Source organism: Macrotis lagotis, chromosome 6, assembly GCF_037893015.1.
Source record: "Macrotis lagotis isolate mMagLag1 chromosome 6, bilby.v1.9.chrom.fasta, whole genome shotgun sequence".
NCBI lineage: Eukaryota > Metazoa > Chordata > Mammalia > Peramelemorphia > Peramelidae > Macrotis > Macrotis lagotis.
The window spans coordinates 78,899,807-78,922,238 of NC_133663.1; the positions used below are offsets into that span (position 1 = coordinate 78,899,807).

Genomic DNA, 22,432 nt, shown 5'->3' on the forward strand with positions numbered 1-22,432 from the left:
CCTAACAAGTACAACTACCCAGAAGTGAAATGAACCTCTTCAGGTCCCTTTCAAATCTGTTCTCTTCAGTTGCCATTCTTTTGAATAGGACTGGCTCTCCTGCCTGTAGTGTTCTCTCTTACCTCCAGCTCTTAGAATCACTAGCTTCCTTCCTGAGATTGCCTGAGAATCCCCAGTTCAGATACACCTTCTTGGAGAAGCCTTTTCTGATCATGCTATTTGTTAATATTCTTTCCTAAAAGTATTTTGTATTTACATAATTGTTCCAGAGTATATGTTTATTTAAATATCAAAAAAAGTTTTAGTCTCTTTTTAATTTTACAAATTTTTCTAGTTTAATCTGATTCCCTCTAAAATCTATGGTTTGGAATATGGAAAATTGTGACTTATGTTTTGTTTTCTTTTAGGTCTCATTCCTAGCTAGATTCTGTGAATCTGAAGACAATAATTGGGGAACTTACTTTCTGCTAAGGGATATACAAAGTGTATGCAAAATAAATTCAAGCAGAATATAGGTTTCGGGAGCAAAAGAACACTAATAACTGGTGTTTTCATGGAGTGAATAGTACCTGAATGGAGGCTTGAAGGAAGAAAAGGCTTCTTTAGGGTATATTGGAAGATTGAATGCCTTGCAGATAGTTGGGACTTGGCTTTGTCCACACATACAACTGGGAGATGACATGTTAAGATCAGGAACAACTATTACTGAGGTTTTTCTGGAATGTAGAGATCATCAAGAGGAGACATGTAAAATCTGCTTGGAAAAGTAGGTTGGAGTCAGACTGAAAGTCCTGGGAAGTTAATGGGCTGATAATTTTGCATTTTATCCCAAAATAATTTAATGGAAGAGGTTTGGAAAATTTTTGAGCAGGAAAATAACATCATCAGATCTGTGCCTATAAAATAGTATTTTGGCAATTGTAAGGACACTAGATTAGAGAAGGGAGTACCAAATCAGGGTGTCCAATGTGAGGTACTCTAGTAATTTAGAGTTTTGGTCTGAGATTGTGTCTGATCTATTGTGGAGGCCATGTCAGTAGAAAGAGATATGACATTGTGGAAGTAGAAGCTCAATGCCTTAATAATATTTTGTTTCCTTCCTTCATTCTCAATTCCTTTTAATGAATTATCATACACTTTCTGCTCTCAAATCCTAAATGCATATATAAATATATAAATGCACACACACACACACACACACACACACACACACACACTCACCAACCCTAAACTATGGCCTGAATTCTACTGCAGATTTTGCATCAGGAGTCATTTCTTAAAGATTTCTTATCTGTTTTCCCATTAACATCTCAGATTCAAAGTGTTCAGAAATAACTTTCCTCCCTAACCCTTCCACCAAACATATCTATATTGAGATAAGCTCCACCCTCAGGCAGCTTTGAGATAGTGGAAGTCATCTTCCTTGGAGTCATCTTCATGAATTCAAATCTGGTCTCAGACACTTAGTAGCTGTGTAGCTTTGGGCAAGTTATTTAACCCTGTATGCTTCAGTTTCTTCATCTGTAAAATGAACTGCAGAAGAAAATGGAAGAAAACTACTCCAGTATCTTTGCCAAGAAAACCCTAACCGAACAACCGCAACAAGCTTCATCCTCAGGCACCCAGGTGCATAAACACTAAGCTTCAGTACATTAGCTCCTTTGATCCTCAGAAGACCTTGGAAGATAGATTGATGAGGTTGACTGCAGTTTGTTGTAGTTAACCTGTAGACGGGAAATGGGAGCTGAGAGAAGAAAGGGAATGCTGAAAGAATAAGGCCTCACCCCAGTCTCCTGCAAACCTCTACTCACTGACCAAAACAAATGGCCTTGTCCTCAATCCTTCTTAACATCTGTGCTGGCTTCCTTTTCTTCCTGTATAATGGTTCTTTTCTAGCTTTTCATAACATTAATGTCTCTTCTTCTAATTGTCTGATTATTCTTTATCTCCTTTTCTGTATTATCAGCGTTCTGAACAATAACTGTGGGCATAACTTAAGACAGTGTCCTGGGCCCTCTTTTCTCTATATTGCTTCGGGATTGCATCAGTTCTCATGGGTTCAAATATCCTTTTTATTCAGATGATTCACAGGGATATAAATCCAATCCTGGTCTCTCTTTTTAGGTCAAATATCTCTTCACCAACAGCCTGTTCGACATTTCAAATTAGGTATTATTTGGCATCCCAAATTTAACATGTCTAATACAGAACTCACTATCTCCATGCAGCCTTCAAATCCACTGTTCTTCCCAATTCCTCTTGTTAAATGTGTCAGCAAATATTTGTTGTAGTACAGTATTCTAGGCCTTATACTAAACTCTGAGGAATAAAAAAAGGCAAAAAAGTCCCTGCTCTCAAGGAGTTTATAATTTATAATTCAATGGATTGCATGCAAATAAAAAATAACTCTGCAAATTAGGTATTCTGTGGTTGTACACACATACACACACATATATATTATATGTGTATAGGAGTGGAGAGAGTCTTAGAAGAAAGTCATTAACTTCTTTTGTCTCTGGTTAAAAAAAGAGATACGTAAAAAAATAAAAGAAAAAATATATAAATGATAAAAATCTAGAATGCAGGTAGCTTTCACTAACCCTAAACATAATATTTTGCTAAAATCTATAGTTAGAAAAGTATGAATTTTCCTATCAAAAGCCTTTTACCAAAAAAATCTTTGCTTCTCATTGATATTAGATTTCATTTGGTTGTTTATATCTGGATTTTGAAGCTCATATATTTTTTGTATAGTAAGTAAATAGTGCCTAAACCTGGAGCCAGCAAACAGAATCTACATAGGATTTTGCACCTGCAAGGTATCCCTTCACTTATACAAACTGTCAACCATAACAATGATCCTGACAAGGAGGATCTCAGTAGGGAAAGAAACAAGTTGTAATAGAACTCTAGAAAGAAAAGATTACATGGAGATGGGGGGGTGGAGTCAATTGCCCAGATTAAGGCTGAAATAGATGAACACCCCTGGGATCTAGTAATTGTGATTGAGTATCTCTGGCCTGTTGGTTGTTGTAGATAGTCCTTTAGACTTCATGTTCATGTTCATTAGTGTAAATGCTAGCCTATTGAATGTGAAGTATCAAAACTTGTAGCAGTTTTGTTGTTCCTGGAATAGCCTTCACTAATATTATACCCAAAGATGCTCCCAAAATCATTGACAGAAGAGGTGTGTTAGAACTGAATCTGGTGATGATAGAAACTTTCTCCATATTACTGTTTTGTTGCCCTAAACCGGAAGATTTCCAGAAGGATTCATCTTGTAGTCTTGGTGAAAATGAAGAATAGGGGCTTATGTAATATGCAATAGTTGATCCATTCAGAATCATATTTTGGTATTCTTAGACTTTGTGGTATCTTTCCATTATCCTTACAGTCACCTAATTTTGAAACCTAAGTATCACCTTTAGCTTTTTATTTTCCTTCAGTATGCATATGCAATTGGTTGTCAAATCTTGTAGATTTTTCCCCTTCATGACATCTCTTGTATATGTCCCTTTCTTTCCACTCACAAAACTACCACCCTATTTTAAGTCCTCGTTACATGTTGTTGGGACTGTTGTTGCCTCCTAATTGACTCCCTGCTTCAAATATTTTCCCTCCAATTTATCCTCCTTATAATTGCTGAAATAATTTTACTAAATCATCTTTCTGATAGCCTGAGATGAGTATTATTCATTAATAAGCCCTAGGGATTTCCTATGACATCTGGAATTTAAACAAAACACAAACTTTCTTTGGCATTTAAGGCTATTCATTACATATCTTTCTGTCTTTCCATTTTCTTCTTTTCTACTTCATATTTTCTATTGCCCAGTCATACTGACTTGCTTGTTATTCCTTATAACAAGGATGTATGGAGTAATTGCATCTCATGATGAGAATGAAGAATGATTGAGAATTGAAGCAGAACAGGATAGGAGATTATCATGAGGGAAGGAACTTTTTAGAGTTCAAAAATAACAAAGTCGATCCAGTTGGTAATGTTGAGAGTTTTAAGTTTATCATCTGTGTAGTTGACTTTGGTGGAGTGAAGATTGCAGGATATTTGAATTGATGTGGAGAACTGAGGACGTTAGAACATTTGAAGGGATATCAGTGTATATATGAAGTCGTCAGGTTTGCGGACAGGGGTTTGTGATAAGAAGGGAAGTTTATTGTTCCATGGGCCTGTTCTTTATGGGTTTGAGGGAAATAAATTATTCAGAATATTTTTCAAAAAAGTTAAATCATTTAATGATAAAGTAAAAACAATTTGAATATTTGATTAGAGAAATAGATAAAAAGCATTCAAACCAAATCAATCATGTAGTCAGTCCCTCTGAGCTCAACATTTCCAAGACAGATTCATGATTGGCTTATTGTACTAGGAGGAGTTTAACATCCTTTGAGGCAGTGTGAGAACTGAGGGCTCATTCCCCCTCTGTGCTACCTCTATTATAATCAGTGGATGAAAAATAGTCTCAGTTTGGTTGTCAAAATAATTTTATTACATGCTCAGCAAAAGTTTAAACTAGTCCCTTTACATTTTTGCAGTGGTCATTAGCTCACAAGGAACCCCTTATCTTGGGATGTAAGTTATTTACACTCCTCATATTAGATCTGTAACCCACAACTGCAGTGATTTCCAGGGAAATAAAGAGATAACACAAAAAACAAGAAATATTGTGACTGTAGATTGGGAATACTGTGAACCACATACTGAACTTCTTGGCAAAGAGAAAGATTGTCTTTGTGGCTGGTAAATTATTCTCATAAAGATCTATACTATGTTATACAGGTGAAAGGAATGACCTTCAAAAAGAAAGACTGTTGACTGATGATGTCAGAGAGATCTGAAAGTGTCAGTGAGCAACTGAATATATCTGCTCTAGGTTAAGTCTTTGGGAATCCATAGAAAGGAAGTAGATAGCATTGAAGTGGGTAGACAAGAATGCAGTTTTTTTTCTAGAATATATAGGTTTCTATTTATGATATAAGATGAAAACATCCAGGATGAAGTGAAGTTTATTAGCCAAAGGAGGGGGTGGGTGGTTCATTATATGATGGAAAGTGAGGGCAGAGGATGAAAAGGGCTTAGGAGTAGAGTTGAGCTGAATAGGAATGAAAGAAAAGGAAATGGAAGATCTTTGTTTTGTGAGACAGTGAGTTTCAATCACAGATATTAGTGGAGAAGAAAGTACAAATTCACTTTTTTTTAACAAGGCAGTGAGGTTAAGTGACTTGCCCAAGGTCACATGGCTAGGCAATTACTAAGTGTCTGAGGTCGAATTTGAACTCCGGTCCTCCTGACTTCGGGGCCAGTGCTCTATCCATTGCACCACCCTAGCTAGCCCACAAATTTACCGTTAATAGGACTGGGGAAGTATGTTGCAGTGGATAGGTAGCCATTTTTGGAGTCAGGAAGATTGGAGTTTGAGTCCTGCTTCTGATATGTACTGGTTTTATGATCATCCACCAATCATTTAACCCATTAGTGTTTTAGCCAACTTTCTAAGACTAAATTATAGAGATGTTGACCATCTACTTTGATGGAGTAATTTTCTACACTGGGAATACTTAGTAAGAATAAGATAGATGGATATGATATACATCCCTCTCAAAAATAAATTTTACAAAGGCCTAGGGAAGTATCAGTTGATTGGGGGGGGGGGTTCCACCCTCAAGATACAGGAGGATGAGATGATGGTAGCAACTGGGGACTAGGGATGGATCTAGCTGGTGAGTAGTTCAACTCAATAAATATATGCAAATCTGAAACTTATGAATTAAGTTGAACTTAAAGGTTATATTAGTTCTAAATTCATCTCAAGAGGAGATAGGGGAATGAGTTACACCTAGAGAATGTATCCCACATATGGAGAAGGCACTGACTGAGTCTGATCCTAAACTAAGGTTTCCCTTCTTTGGGGTCTCTCCATGGGACCAAGGAAGTAGTTGGGGAGGCATTAGAAACTTGAGTGAAAAAATCTCCATCTTAATAAAATAGGTAGAAAATCAAGCTTCAGACGTACTCTTGACTAGAAGTCACTTTTTTTAAATGGGAAAAGCCTTGAGATACCTTTAGACCCAATCCTAGAATTGTTTATAAAGTTAAACATTCTGACTAGGATTATAGATTGAAAACAGCTGAGGTTTTAGGCTTTTAAGGACTAAAGTGCAGAGAAAGTGATAAAGAGAATAATTGGAAGTAGTAGAATCGATTAGTAAAAACACTGCCAATAGACAGTGTTATCAGTTTTCTTGGTAACTACAAGGACTGTTTGTTTTTTGTGGGTTTTTTTCCACATAGTATGATAATTGATGTTCCTAACAGTGACATCAAGAAAAGTTTACATTTTGTTCAATATATTCTGTTTAGGATGGAAGATAAATATGGAATATGTCTTATGAATTTTCCATAAAAATGCTCAACTATAAAAAGGATTTGTTATCTAAAGGGGTAGTTTCAGTTACTTGGAAAATTAGATTATATGGATCATCTATGATCTCTCTCACTCATCTGAAATAAATAAGCTATTAATGTTACCATGCAGAAGTGAATAAAAATACTCTTTGGTTAATATGAACTTCAAAATTTCATACTAAAACAGTAGAGTAATATCTTAATTCTTTTCATTTTATTTAGTTTTCTAGCATTTCTTCTTCTAAATGGATATGAACTTTTTTTTGGATTGGGAAACCTGGTTGCAACATGGAGAGAATGCCAGACCTGGAGTCAGGAAGATCTAATTTCAAATCCTGTCTCAGACACTACTAGCTATGGGACTCTGCAAATAATTTAATCTCTTTTAGTTTCAATTTACTTATCAATAAATTGGGGATAAAAATAGTACCTGGGTTGCTATGAGGATCAAATGTGATATCATATATAGAGTGCTTTGAAAAACTCAAAGTTGTTTAATATTATATAATGTTAGATATCAGTAAGTATTATGCTGTTGGGAGAATTATTTTGAATGCTCCTGCTTTAAAAGATCAATTATTAACTCTTATTATCTGTTCAAACACCCTCCTCTCCTAATTCTCCAGTGATTATTAGACATATTTGAGAGGCTCACATGTATTATTTTTCAATACTATAAATATTCTGCCATACAAAATTAATTTTGAGTTTAAATATATATGGCTGAACTACTTTAAAATGTAAACTTATAATATCTAGGATTACATATCATTGATAGTGAACAAGTATATAACTTGATTCTGTAGTTATGTATTTGAGTCATGCACTGAGAACTGAAAAATAATGAGCTCTGCTTGAAGTATGTTTTGTTTGATGTTTTATGTGACCACCCAAGCTGTTTTTATCTTTAATTGAATTCCTTTAGTTTCAAAGAGAATTCCTTTTTAGATAATTTTTTAAAGGAGAAGAATTTTTAGTTATAAAATTCTCACTATAAACTCTTACTTATAAACTTTTAAAGCACCAAGATAACTGTATCCAGTACATGCCAATTACTGCAGCAAACTACTGTGAGTTAAACTTTCCAAATTGTTCTGTAAAGAAATTTGGAAAACTTGATACTGTAGAACTGTGTTTACATGATCCTACTAAGCGACTATGGAAGGCAATAGTCTGCATGAACATTTCCCCTTTTATTAGCCTGTGAATTAACTGTATTCTGCCTTTTTTTTTAATTTTTGGAAGGAAAATTGTCAATATAAAATCATCCTTTACTATATGTGTTAGTGATAATGAAATTATTTAGCTTAAATATTTAAGAGTATATTTGATTATTATTTTTTGATTGAAAATTAAAAATAAAACCTTAAGTAGACAATATAAAAGTCACAAGTTCATTGGACTTTAGAACAAGTTAAGCAAGATTTTGAAGTTTGCTTTTATTCTAAATTTTCTTAGGAGTAAATCTTAATGTAGGCTTATGATTATCAAGCTAAGGGGAGATTTTCTAGAATGGTATGCTCCCAATATTAGAAAGTTGTCAAAAATTCAGTTAGTTTTTTACGAGAAAGATACTTTGATTCATAAATGTTTTGTTACTATCATGCCCAACTTAATAAAGATTAATTTTAGGGGGTCTTCCAGCTCCAAGCAACCATGGGAATATATTTTGCTAAATGGATTGTTGGATTCCATTTAAATAATACAAAATTTTAAAAGCATTTGTATCTTAAAATTTTCTTACAATTAGAAATCTTCTTAAAATTATATGTTAAGTCACTGCTGGAAACTTTTTGGTGTCATCAGAGAAAAGTTTATTTAAAGTTCACAAAATTTCTGCAAATAAAAGTGACTCTTTTTAGCTCAGAAGGAATGATCTTTGAGTAAAAGCATAAATTAAAAAAAATTAGAATTAATGACTAGCAATGATTTAACCATTTTAATTCTTTATTAAATAAATTTGGTTTTGTTTATAATAACAGTAAACTTTAGAGTGTCAAAAGAAAAACTTTGAGTCATTTTCAGAGTTTTATGAGTATGCAGTCTCAATCAATTTGATTACTTCTCAGATTTAGGGTATTTCTTTTCTTTTTTGAGGGGAGAGGGTTAAACTTACAAGGACCCCCCCCACACACACACACACCACACAGAGAGAGAGAGAGAGTCAACTCTCGATTTGAAGGTTAGCTATAACTAATTTTTGTATTTTTTAAATGTTTTGATGATCTCTCTCTCGCTCTCGCTTTCTCTCTCTCTCTCTCTCTCTCTCTCTTTCTCTCTCTTGTTTTGGCAGTGGGGTGAAGTGACTTCCCCAAGATCACACAGTAGGTAATTATTAAGAGTCTGAGATTGGATTTGAACTCAGGCCTTCCTGACTCCAAGTCCTGTGCTCTATCTACTGCACCACCTAACTGCCCCTAGTTTTTGTGTTTTTTAAGCTTAATTGCTAATGTTGCCTATAAAGCCAAAATACTTTTGTCTTTGTCTTATGCAAAAGACTTTAATTTTAGTTTGAGTCAAATATAGTTGTGGAATTCTGTGGTTAAAATGTAGTTAGAATAAAGAGAGTTATATACATTCACTTTTCTTTGCTATTTGTACTGATATAGAATGGACAGTTTCCTGATATTTCATTCTTTTATAAAAGAGTATTGTAGTTTGAAAAACATTAAGTTTGGATATTTTGGAGTTTAAGCTATCCATAGGTAGTTTTATAAGTTGCTGGAGCCAAAACATTCATCATCTGGTAGTTCTTAGGCTTGTTCTTAGGTAATAAAACACATCTTTAATCTCGTATCTGAAGTATTTTCTAGTTTGTCAGGACCTACTAGAATTTGAACTATATTGTCATAGCCTTTTGGAGCTCAGTGTTACCTCCTCACACAATAATGAAATATCAGGAAAGAAATTGTAATTTTTTTTTTAGTGTAGAGAATAAGTGCAGTGACAAAACTACAGTTCCTTTTACTTATTGAAGAAACAATTTGTAACTTGGCATTCTAATTTTCAAATAGTGTAGACTTAGAAATTATTTTTCTTTTTTCTTTTTTTTTAAGTTTTTTATAAAGCAGGGGGGTTAGGTGACTTTCCCCAAGGTCACACAGCTAAGTAATTATTAAATGTCTGAGGTCAGATTTGAATTCAGGTCCTCCTGATTCTAGGGCCACTGCTCTATCTACTGTATCACTAGTTGCCCCAGAATTTATTTTTTTCAATGTATCTTTTTCCCTATTTCTCTCATTGGTCCATCACCTTGGATCAACAATTTTACCTAGATATTTTATAGGTAACTCAAAAATAACATTCCAAAGTGGCTTTCACTATATACCCCCCTAAACCTATCTTTCCTTCTAAATTCATTATTTCTTAGAGGATATTGCCATTCTTCTAGAAATTCAAGATGTAACCTGGGAGTCATCCTTGACTTCTGGCTCACTCCCTATATCTTATTAGTTGCCAAATTTTGTTGATTCTACCTCTGCAATATTTCTCACACTTGTTGTCTTTCTAGTCACACCATAATCACATTAATAGTAATCTTCTAATTATTCTTACCCACTCAGCCTTTTTTCTTCACACAGCTGTCAAATTAATATTTCTAAATCACAGTTTTTATCCCATCATATACCTGATAAAGAAGCTTCTGTGGCATCCTCTTGCCTAGAGGATAAAATGCAAATTTTTGGCATTTGAAAATCTTTTAAGACTGACTCTAATCTCTTTCCAAACTGACTGCATGTTCTTCCCTATTTTGCAGTGTTTGTATCACTGATCAGATTTGTTTTCTGTTCTCAGTATATAACTTAGTTTTATCCACATTGTGTTATATATCAGTGCCTTTGCATAAACTGTTTCTCATGCCTAAAATGCCTTTCCTCTTTACCCCTGCTTATTGGAATCCTAGCCTCTATTTAAGATTCAACTCAACTGCTTCTTCTCATAAGAGGTAGCAGCTTTTCATGCCTTTCTCTTCCTATTACTTTGTATTTATTTGGCTTTTGCTTATTTGTTTCCATGTAGTTTCCCCCAGTAGAATGTCAGTCCTTGGAAGAAGTTTCCTTTTTATATATTTATCTCCCAGCACTTGGAATGATATCTGATACATTGTAGGCATTTAATAAATAAATGCTTTTTGAATTGAATTGAATTTCAGGTTCTGAAACACCCTATTATTAAACTAAACCCCTTGAGGGAGAAAGGATTACAACTTTTTTTCCTATGTTGTGACCAATACCAAGTTTAGGATGTACCCTAATCAAAGATGATAACCATTTATCAACTTGTACCATATGGAAAAATTTTTCCAAATAGGCTGATTTTATTAACACGCATTCATTTCTCATTTAAGATAGAAGCTAGAATGTTTAGAAAACATTTGTTACTTAATTTTTAGATGTATAGTGAAATGAAGTTAATATAAGATTTTATATATAATCATGCTATATTGGTGATTTAAAAGATTAATAGATAAAGAGGATTTTGTTTCGATCATTTATATGCATATATACATACATATATGTTCTAAGGAACTCAGTATCAAAATATTTTAACAGTATTTAACAATAATATTGTATATACTTTAAAATAGATTTTGCTTTGCTGCAATTTATCTGCTAAAAGTAAGAGAAATAAAAGCAATTCAGACATTCTAGGGCATGAGGAGCGAATCTCAATATATTTTATGACAGTTGGTGCATTAGAATATATATGCTCAAAACAAATCTAGACCTTTTTTCTTTAAAACCTAAATGTAGAAGACTGTAAAATCCTAAATTCAGTAAAATTCTATATACACATATTATACAATTTTATCTATAATGTCTTTAATATACAATTATCATATGTTAATTACACGTGCATATACATACAAACAAATAGGCCTACACACACACACACACACACACACACACACACACCTTTAAAAGACATGAGTGATTTTGATTTGGGGAGGCAGAACAGAAGGGGAGGAGATTAGAAGACCAGGGTGTATGTATGTATGGTATATGCAGCTGATGCATGCTAAGGGCAGTGGTTGTTAACATTTCCCTGGGGATCCAACCACCAGTGCTGGTGGGAGTTGGAGAAGTGGCTGCAAAGGGGATGGGACACTGGGGAAGCTTATCTGAGGTAATTTTGGGACTCTTCACATTTGCAGAGACTAATTGGATGAATTCTCAATCATTAAAATCTCATTCTTAGATACATTAGATTAAAAATTAGCTTTTGTTTCTTGCTGTAAATTAAATGATCTTTTTTTTCTTTTTCTTTCTTTTTTTTAAAACTGTGCTTACAAGTCAGCCCAGGTTATTTAGGATATATCCTTTGCTTTTCTGTATGCTTGAGTACTAATATTCATTGTGTTCCTATACTCTTATGAATTTGTAGGTAAGAAGCTATATAGATTTTTGCATGCCTAAAATGTCAGTGCCTGGCAATTCCCCTAGAACCCAGTATAATAGCTCATACCATAATGATACATTGCTCTGTTAAAATATGAGTTTATGACTATAGTGTGGAAGAAATGTGGATTACTATAAAGTATTCTCTGGACTAGGAGTTAGGAAACTTGAGTTCTTAGTCTAGATTCTGCCACCAACTAACTAGCTTTTCAGTTTCTTCATCTATAAAATAAAAGTAAAGGATTGGGTAGTCACTTAATCCAGATATTTTATAATTTTAAGTAACTTTCTGATTTTATTATTTTTAAATACTCTTTTTGAGGAGCAAAAAATATTCAGAGGAGAACAGCATGAATGATGAACAGCCTCCAGTTTTTGCCATGTCAGGCTCAGCTGAAGGAGTTGGGAGATTTTTAAGAAATGTTAAGGAAAGACAAGGGGGGATGTAACAAATATTTGAAGGGTTATCACGAGGATGGATTATTCTTCTGGACCATAAAGAGCAGAACTAGGAATAGATGGTAATTGTAAAGACACAATTTAAGCTTGAAGTAATGTAAACTTAACAGTGAGAGCTGTCTGAAAGTGAAATAGACTGGCTATCTCAGTAATTAGTAGGTTCCATTTCATTTGAAAATGTCAAGCAAAGACTAGATGACCATTTGTTGATTATATGGTAGAAGAAATTCTAGTTTAGGTATGATTTAGAAAAATATGTACTACATATATATATGTTATATACATATATATATATGAAATGAGAGAGTTTATACTAAAAGTTAAAATATATCAGTTTCTAAGTTACAAATATTTTCATAATCTTGTGTTTAGTTAAGCTAGCTATTGTACTTGCATATTTTGAGGTTTAGATGTTGGTACAGATGATTAAAATAAGTTTTATTCATTATACTGATAAATATAGGAATAAAATGATTTTAAATATACCTATATTTTTTACAATACTTAATTTTAGCCTAACCATGTGATTAGAGGTCATGAACAAAGAAAGAGCCTAGATTCAGAGACAGAAAATTTTTGCTTTGAATCAATGTGTTTGTCTAAATACAGAAACTTTGGCAATAACTTTCATGAATGTATTAATTCATTCATTCCAATATTTCTTTTTTTAATTTCTGTTTTATTTTTCCCATTACAAGCGATGGTAATTTTTCAACATGCAATCATTTGCAGATTTATAAGTTACACATTTTTCTACCATCCTTCCTTCCCTCCCCTCGCCCCTTTGTGTTGAACAGTCTGGTATAAGTTACACTTGTACATTTGTGTTTAACATATTTATTTATTAGTCATTCTTCAGAGGAATTAGGACTGGGGGAAAGAAAGAAAAATCATGAGATAGAAAGGAAAAATGTAAGAGAAGTTTTTTTAAAAATGAAGATAGTATATACATCAGATTCCATGGGTTTTCCCCCCACTGGATTGAATATCATTGCCCATAACAGGTCTCTCAGGGATGTCCGTGATCTCTCAACTCCATCATAGTTGATCAACTCACAATGTTGTTGTCAATGTATGCAATGTTCTCTTGGTTCTACTCCCTTTGCTCAGCATCAGTTCATGTAATTCTTTCCAAAATTCTCTAAAGTCCGAACACTCTCAATTTCTTAGAGGATAATAATGTTCCACAACGTTCGTATACCATAACTTGCTCAACTGTTTTCCAATTGATGGGCATCCCCTCAATTTCCAGTTCTTTTCCTCTATAAAAAAGAGTTGCTCTGAATATTTTTGAACTTGTGAAACTTTCCCATTTTTTATGGACCTGGTATTGGCATTGCTGGGTCAAAGGGTGTGGTCAGTTTTATTCTTTGAGTTTAATTCCAAATTGCTCTCCAGAAGACTGGATCAGTTCACAATCCCACCAATAGTGCATTAATGTTCCAATTTTCCCACCAATCTGATAGTATGAGGTGGTTATCTCATAGTTGTTTTAATTTACATTTCTTTAATCAATAATGATTTTATGTTTTTCATATGACTAAATATAGCTTTAATTTATTCACACAGATATTTCTTGAGTACTTGCTAATGTGTATCATGTGTCCTTTATTTGGAGTTTTGAATTTCAATCTTATAGAAAGAACAATATTTTTGTCCTGATTGCCACTCTTATGATCTATTTAAAGGTTCACTGACAGGAAAAAACTGAGTGTTTTGGGAGAGTTAGAAGGGGAAGGAACTCCATTTTATTCTTTTAAATCAGAAATGTGCACTGCTATATATAGAAAATTTATGCGCTAGTGAAAAAACATGATGACCGTAAATATTTGATTATTCACTTTTGTATTTTATTTCCAGGTTTCCTGCAATTACCCATAAGAGTCGCCATGACCCCAGCTTTGAGAGAGGCCGAAATGAAGGGACATGGTATCCACTTGTCATCTTCTTTGTCTAGAACCATGGAGTCTGACACAGTGCTTTGTATGGAAAGTCCAGGAACTGTTGAAGAAAAACTAACAGGAGACTCCATCACAAAGATTAATTGCTCAGTGCTGGGGTTTCCAACTCCTGAACCTAGCCTTAATACTAATTTTGTGAATTTAAAACACTTTGGCTCTCCTCAGCCTTCAAAACATTATCAGACAGTCTTTTTAATGAGTTCTAATTCTTCATTAAATATGTATAGTGAAAACTATAAACAAAAGAAGTTAGGGGACTCTAACTGCAATAAGCTAAAAAATGCTCTGAGGAATGGCACCAGCATTAGACTCAGTAGAATTTGTCCTCCTAATTCTGAAGAGTTCATCAAAAAGGAACCTTTATCAGAGACCACAAGCCAATGCATGACTGATTTGCCAAGTGTTTTGGATTCCAGTGTAACCAAAGTCAATAGTGTAGAAAATATAGAGCTTCCAAACTGTAAATGGTACCAAAAGAATGGTCTTTTGGATAAAGCTTCTGGTTCTGAGAGTAAAAAGAGTTTTTTGCAGTGTGCTCAAAAGAAAATTTGGCCTGGGCACACAAATGTACTTACTAGCTCCCCTGCCACTGAGAGAGAAGAAGAAGTGAATGCTCGTTTACTTCATTGTGTAAGCAAACAAAAAATTCTCCTTAGCCAAGCCAAAAGAACTCAGAAACATTTGCAGATGCTACTGGCAAAGCATGTTGTTAAACACTGTGGTCAACAGATGAAATTCTCTATGAAGCATCAGTCCCAAAGAATGAGAATCTTTCATGAACCTGCCAGAATTCTAGACAATAGTTTCCACAGATGCACTGAAATTAAACCAGAAGTCTGCTTATCTAGTTCAGAGAATGATTTGTGGAAAGATACAAGAAATGGTTTTGCGAGGTGCACCATTACAGAAATTCAGAAGTTTGCACTATCGGCTGCAGGGTTGTTGTCTCATGTTGAAGGGGGGTTGGATTCTGATGCAACTGACAGCAGCTCAGATGAAGATTTGGATGAGAAGCCCATTAGAAAAAGTGTCATGGTGTAAGTGTGAATTCGTTAGATTTTTGGATGTTTAGCAATTGTTTGATACCCAGCAATGATACACATCAATTTCAGTAAATAGGATGTTATAACAAATGTTTTTCTAAATTAGATGGGCATTTTTGTATCCTTTAGAATATGGTTTTAAAAAAAGTATGCCCTTGTGTTTATCTGCCTAGTAAAGTTGGGTATGTTGTATATGCTATTTGCTTTCTACTGTTATTCAGCTTCTACTAACAGAAATAACAGTTTGTTTTGACAATAATAAAAATTACACGAGTGGATATTTTTCACCCCTTTAGACGTTTACTTGTCTTTTCTGTTATTTTATGATCAAAGTCTTAAATCTTACCTCAAATATGATCTCAGCTGACAATTTAATATCTTGACCAAGATGACTGGCTAGCTCTCAAGCTAAATTCTGGGTTTAGGGGATTCGGAATTTAGTTCTTTTAGGGCTTTTTTTTCCTGGTCTATGAAAAAAATAGCATATCAGCATGTTAACTAAATTCTTTGTCATTCATTTTCTTCCTCTTCTATCCTCTGACTTTTGTCTCATCTTTTTTCCCCCAACAAAATATAGACATTTATTAAGCTTCAACAAGCAATTTCATATAGGTTAAACATGTGCAGTCATGTAAGACATGTTTCCATATTAATCCTCTCCCCAGAAAAAGCATGAAAAAAAAGTGAAAAATAGTATACTTTGATCTGCATCTGGCTCCCTTAGTTCTTTCTGTAAAGGTGGGTAGCATTTTTCATCATGAATCCTTTGGAATTTTCTTGGTCATTGTATTATTGAGTATAGCCAAGTAATTCCCAGTTGATCATTGTATAATGATTGCCGTTACTATGTATAGTGTTCTCCTGGTTCTTGCTTCATTCTGCTTCAGTTCATGTTGGACCAGATTTTTCTGAAACAATCAGTTGATTATTTCTTATAGCACAATAATATTACAACATGATCACATACTACATCTTGTTCGACCATTCCCCAATTGATGGTTATCACCTCAATTCCAATTATTTGCCACCACAAAAAGAGCTGTTATAAATATTTTTGGACAAATAGATCCTTTTCCCTTTTTTAAAATTTTTCTTTGAAATACAGATCTTCTAGTGGTATATTGTTGAATATGTAGAGTTTCATATCCCTTTGAGCATTATTCTAGATTGTTCTCTAGAACAATACTCTAAAATGTTTGCATCAGTTTATAACTCTCCCAACACTGCATTATTGTCTTATTTTTCCCATTTATCATTTGCTTTTTCTTTCATATTAACCAATCTGTTTGGTGTGAAGTGATACATCAGAGCTGTTTTAATTAGATTTCTCTGATTTAGCAGTGATTTAGGACATTTTTTTCATATGACTATAGATAGCTTTGATTTATTCATCTAAAAACTTCCTGCTTATATCTTTTGACCATTTTTCAATTTGAGAATGACCTGTAGTCTCATAAATTTGGCTTAGTTCTTTATATATTTAAGAAATAAAACCTTATCAGAGACATTTAGCTGTCAAAAATTTTCCCTAACTTTCTGCTCTCCTTCTAATCTCACCTGCATTGGTTTTGTTGGTGCAAAACCTTATAATTTAATATAATGAAAATTATCCATTTTGCATTCTATAATGTTCTCATCTCTTCTTTTGTCATAAGCTTCCCCCTGCCAATCTATTCCACTGGTCCACCATTCTGTTTTTTAGCTAGTACCAGATTGTTTTGATGATTGCTACTTCATTATAGTTTGAGACCCGGTAAAACTTTCTTCATATTTTTTCATTAATTCCTGAGATGTTCTCGACCTTTTGCTCTTCAGGATGAATTTTGATATTACTCTTTTTCAAGTATTATAAAATAATTTTTGGAAGTTTAATTGGTATGGCACTGAATAAGTTAATTTATGTGGAATTATTTTTTTAATATTGCCTCAGCCTACCAAGCAATCACTATTTTTCCAGTTGTTAGATCTGACTTTATTTGTGTAAGAAGTATTTTGTGATTATAATGATATAATTCCTGGATTTGTCTTAGCAGGTAGACTCTCAAATATTTTATATTTTTGCATTTAATTTAAATGGAACTTCTCTATCTCCTGTTGGATTTTTTTAGTATTATATAGAATTAGTATATTATATTAGTATTATATAGAAACATTGGTGAGTTTATTTTATATTCTATAACTATGCTAAAGGTGTTAATAATTTCAACTAGTTTTTAGTAGATCATCTAGGATTTTATAGGTATACCATAATAATTTCTGCAAAAAAATAATAGTTTTGTTTCCTCAGTCTTTTCTAATTCCTTCAATTTCTTTTTCTTATCCTACTGCTATTTGCAAACATTTCTAGTACATCAAATAATAGTGGTGGTAATGGGCATAGAACTTTCTAGTGCTTTTAATAGGAATGGGTATTGTATTTTGTCAAAAGCTTTTTATGCAAGAGATAATCATATGGTTTCTGTTGAAAGTTATGCTAATAATTTTTATACTATTGAACCAGCTCTACATTCCTGGTATAAATCTCACCTGATTATAGTGTATGATCCTTATGATATACTGCTGTAATCTCCTTGCTGACATTTTATTCAAAATTTTTCTATCAGTATTCATTAGAAAAATTGGTCTGTAATTTGTTCTCTGTTTTGACTTTTCCTGATTTACTTATCATTACTATATTTATATCATAAAGTGAATTTTGTAGAACTCCTTCTTTGCCTAGTATTTGTAGTACTGGAATTAATTGTTCTGTAAATGGCTCATAGAATTCACTTGTGAATCCCTCTGGCCCTGGGGATTTTTTCTTTGGGAGTTCATTGATGGCTTGTTCAATTTTTCCAAGATAGGTTATTTAAGTATTCTATTTACTCTTCTTCTTCTAATATGAGTAATTAATATTTTATAAATATTCATTTATTTTACTTAGAGTGTCAGATTTATTGGCATATAATTAGACAAAATAGCTACTGATAATTGCCTTAATTTCCTCCACATTGATGTTAAAGTCACTCTTCATTTTTGATACTGATAATTTTTTTAATCAAATTAACCAATGGTTTATTTTATTGATTATTTTTCCTCCGTAAAACCAGCTTCTAGTTTTATTTAATAGTACAATGGTTGTCTTTCAGTTTTATTAATCTCTCCTTTGATTTTTCAGGATTTTCAATGTCTAATTGGATATTTTTCTTTTTTTAATTTATTTTTTAGCCTTTTCCCATTTTTATTGATCTTTTATTTTTCCAAATACATGTTATGAAAGTTTTTCAACATTCATCCATATGCATATGTATATTTTTATTTATTTTTAAATTTTAGAAAGATTTTTTAAAAAATTTTGAGTTTTGCAATTTTCCCCCCAGTCTTTCTTCCCTCCCCCCATCTCCACAGAAGGCACTTTGCTAGTCTTTACATCATTTCCATAATATGGATTGATCTAAGTTGAATGTGATAAGAGAGAAATCATATCCTTAAGGAAGAAACATATAGTATGAGATATAGCAGAATTACATAATAAGACAACATTTTTTTAAATTAAAGGTAATAGTCCTTGGTCTTTGTTCAAACTCCACAATTCTTTCTCAGGATACAGATGGCATTCTCCATCACAGACACCTCAAAATTGTGCCTGATTGTTGTCCTGTTGGTATGAGCAAGTCCATTAAGGTTGATCATCACTCCCATGTTGCTGTTAGGGTGTACAATGTTCTTCTGGTTTTGCTCATCTCACTCAGCATCAGTTCATACAAGTCCTTCCAAGCTTCCCTGAATTCCCATCCGTCCTGGGTTCTAATAGAACAATAGTGTTCCATCACATACATATACCACAGTTTGTTAAGCCCTTCACCAGTTGATGGACATTACCTCATTTTCCATTTCTTTGCCACCACAAACAGAAAATTGGGGATTCTTAATTTGTCATTTTTCTATTTTTTTAGTTGTATGCCCAATTCATTGACCTGTTCTTTCTCTTATTGATGTAATAATAATTTTAGAGACATACATTTTACTAATTATATCTGGATTCATCCCATAAAATTTGGTATGTTGTCTTATTGTTGCATTCTTTTTAATGACATTGTTTCTATGATTTATTCTTTTCTTTACTCATTTTTAATACATATTTTTCTTTTTTTTAATTTATTTTATTTTGAACTTAAATAAAACAAGCATTTCCATAACAAAGTGTAATAGAAAAACAGGATTGCACGTAAAATTGCAGATCCATTATGTACAAATAATAACAAAGTTATGTAACTTTCTTTTTCCTTTCCCCTCTACCCCAAACATAAAACTGTGTGTATGTGGGTGTATATATGCATATGAGTGCATATATGTATGTTTGTATGTGAGTTATTTTCCTGGATGCAAGATCATATGATCTTTGCTGTTAATTTGAGTATTTATAATAAAATAACTCAGTCACTCAAAGTTGTTCTTAAAACAATATTGCTTTTATATATACAATATTTTCTTGGTTCTGCTTATTTTGCTCTCCATTATTTCGTGAAGTTCTCTCCAAACTTTTTTTAAATTATTGAATTAATCATTTCTTATGACAGTGTAGTATACCATCATGAATATATATAATTTTTAGCCAGTCCCCGATTGACTGGCATCCCTGTAATTTCCAGTTCTTTGCTATCACAAAAAGAGCTGCTATAAATATTTTAGAACATAGAGGCTGTTTTCCTTCTTCCTTAATGATCTTGGGAAACAGCCTTAATAGTGGTCCTGCTGGGTCAAAGAACATAGGCAGTTTAATAACTTTTAGCATAATTCTAAATCCAGAATAATTGGATCAAGTAGGTCATAGATACACTAGCAATGAATCAAGGTTCTAATTTTTCCACATCCCCTCCAACAATTATCACTTTCCCCTTCTATCATTTTAGCCAACCTCATAGGTATAAAATGTTATCTCTAGGTTGTTTTAATTTGTATTTATCTAATCAATAATTATATAGAGAAATTATATGACTATAAGAAAACTACCTGTTCATAACCTTTGATCATTTATCAATTGGGGAATGACTCACATTCTTATAGGTTTGCCAAAATTCTTTATGTATTTGATATATGAGACTTTTAGTTTACAAATTTTCTCCCCTCAGTTTTCTGCTCCAACCCCTTACCCTTCCTCTTTGTGGGTGTCTGCTTCAAATGTCTTTCTTAGAAACAACATATTATAGGTTTTTAGTTCACTTTGTTATCCACTTTTGTTGTTTGGGTTAGTTCATTCTATTCACATTCATAGTTATGATAACTATGTATTTCCCTCTAGTCTATTCCCAATCTATTTTTCTCTCTCTTCCTGTTCAATCTTTTTTTTTTTGGTGGTTTTTGTTTTTGTTTTTGCAAGACAATGGGGTTTTGTGACTTTCCCAAGGTCACAAAGATAATAGGTAATTATTAAGTGTCTGACTGTATTTGAACTCAGATCCTCTTGATGATTCCAGGGCTGGTGCTCTATGTACTGTGCCACCTAGTTGCCTCCCTGTTCCTCCTTAAAAGTATTTTGCTTTTGATCACTACTTCCTCCACTCTGCTCTCCCTTTTATCTGTATCTCTTCTTCTATCTCTCACCCCCTCTACTTCCCAACTGAATGAGTATGTTATTCCTTCTTTGAGTCAGTTCCAATTAGGGTAAGGTTTAAGTATTGCTTGCCACCACCAACCCCTGCCATTATCATCTTCACTCTAATAGCTTTACTTTTCCGTGGAATAATTTACTCTATTATACCTCTTTATTCCCACTTCTAGTGCTTCTCTCTTTCTCACCCCTTAATTTTGTTTTTGGTTTTTTTTGGATATCATTCCATCATAGTCAAATAACACCCATGTTCTCTGTCTATATATACTCCTTCCAACTGTCCTAATAGTCGTAAGTTCTTAAGAATTACAAGTATCATCTTCCATGTAGGAATATAAACAGTTTAACCTTATTCAAACTCTTGTAGTTTCTCTTTTCTGTTTTTCTTTTTCAATTCTTCTTTTGAATCTTCTATTTGAATCTTAATATTTGAAAATAAGATTTTTCTGTTCTGGTTCTTTCATCAGGAATGCTTGAAAATCCTCTATTTCATTAATTTTTCTACTCCCCCCCCCCCGAAGGATTGCACTCAGTTTCACTGGGAGTTTATTCTTAGTTGTAACTCTAGCTCACTTACTTTCTGGAATATCATATTCCAAACCTTTCAGTCCTTTAACACAGAAGCTAACTAAATCTTGTGGAAATCTTAACTGTGGCTCTACAGTATTTGAGTTCTTTCTGCCTGCTTGAAGTATTTTCTTCTTGGCCTGAAAGTTCTAAAATTTGCCTATTATACTACAAGGAGATTTCATTTGGAGATCTTTTTTTGGGAGTAGATTGGGGGATTCTTTTGATTTCTATTTTACCCTCTTGTTCTAGGATATCAGAACAATTTTCCTTATTTATTAAAAAGTGATGTCTTAGGCTTTTTTTATCATGGATTTAAGGTCATCCAATAATTCTTTGATTGTCTTACCTAAATACATTTTTTTCAGGTCAATTGTTTTTCCAATTAGATATTTCACGTTGTCTTCCATTTTTATTATTTTGATTTTGTTTTGTTTCTTGAAGGCTCGGAGTCATGGGCTATCTACATGCTCAATTATAATTTTTAAGGAATTATTTTCTTCTGTGACCTTTTATGCCTCCTTTTCCATTTGGTCAATTCTATTTTCTAAGGAGTTTTTTCTTCAATGAATTTTCTTGCCTTTTTTCCCTATTTTTTTGTATTTCCCAAGATGACTCTTTTTTCATGATTCTCTTGCATCACTCTAATTTTTTCTTAATTTTTCTTTTTTTCAGCTTTCATTTTTAAAATCCTTTTTGAGCTCCTCCAGGAGTTCTTTTTAGAGGGAGCTGACACCTATTCACATTTTTCTTTGAGGCTTCATTTGGAGCTAGCTGTTTTGCCATTGTTGTCCTCTTCTAAATTTGTGTTTTGATCTTCCCTGTCACCATAGTAACTTTCTATGGTTAGGTTATTTTTTTCCTTATTTTTTCAGCTTCCTGACTTTTAATTTTATATGTAAGTTAACTTCTGCTGCTACTCATGTGGGTTTGGGGTACCCTGTCTCAAATTTAATGTTGGTTTTTTTGTGTGTGCTGCTATTTTCAGA

At 33.2% G+C, this 22,432-nt stretch overlaps 1 protein-coding gene across 5 annotated transcripts in view; it reads left to right on the forward strand.

Moving 5' to 3' along the window:
• Positions 1 to 22,432, forward strand: part of KANSL1L (KAT8 regulatory NSL complex subunit 1 like) — a 149,719-nt gene that overhangs the window by 2,276 nt on the left and 125,011 nt on the right. For all 5 annotated transcript variants that reach the window (XM_074191467.1, XM_074191465.1, XM_074191466.1 and 2 more), the window contains exon 2: positions 14,143 to 15,280. In XM_074191467.1, coding sequence (XP_074047568.1) covers positions 14,172 to 15,280 — 1,109 coding nt within the window. In that variant the 5' untranslated portion in view covers positions 14,143 to 14,171. The remainder of the gene's footprint in view (positions 1 to 14,142; positions 15,281 to 22,432) is intronic.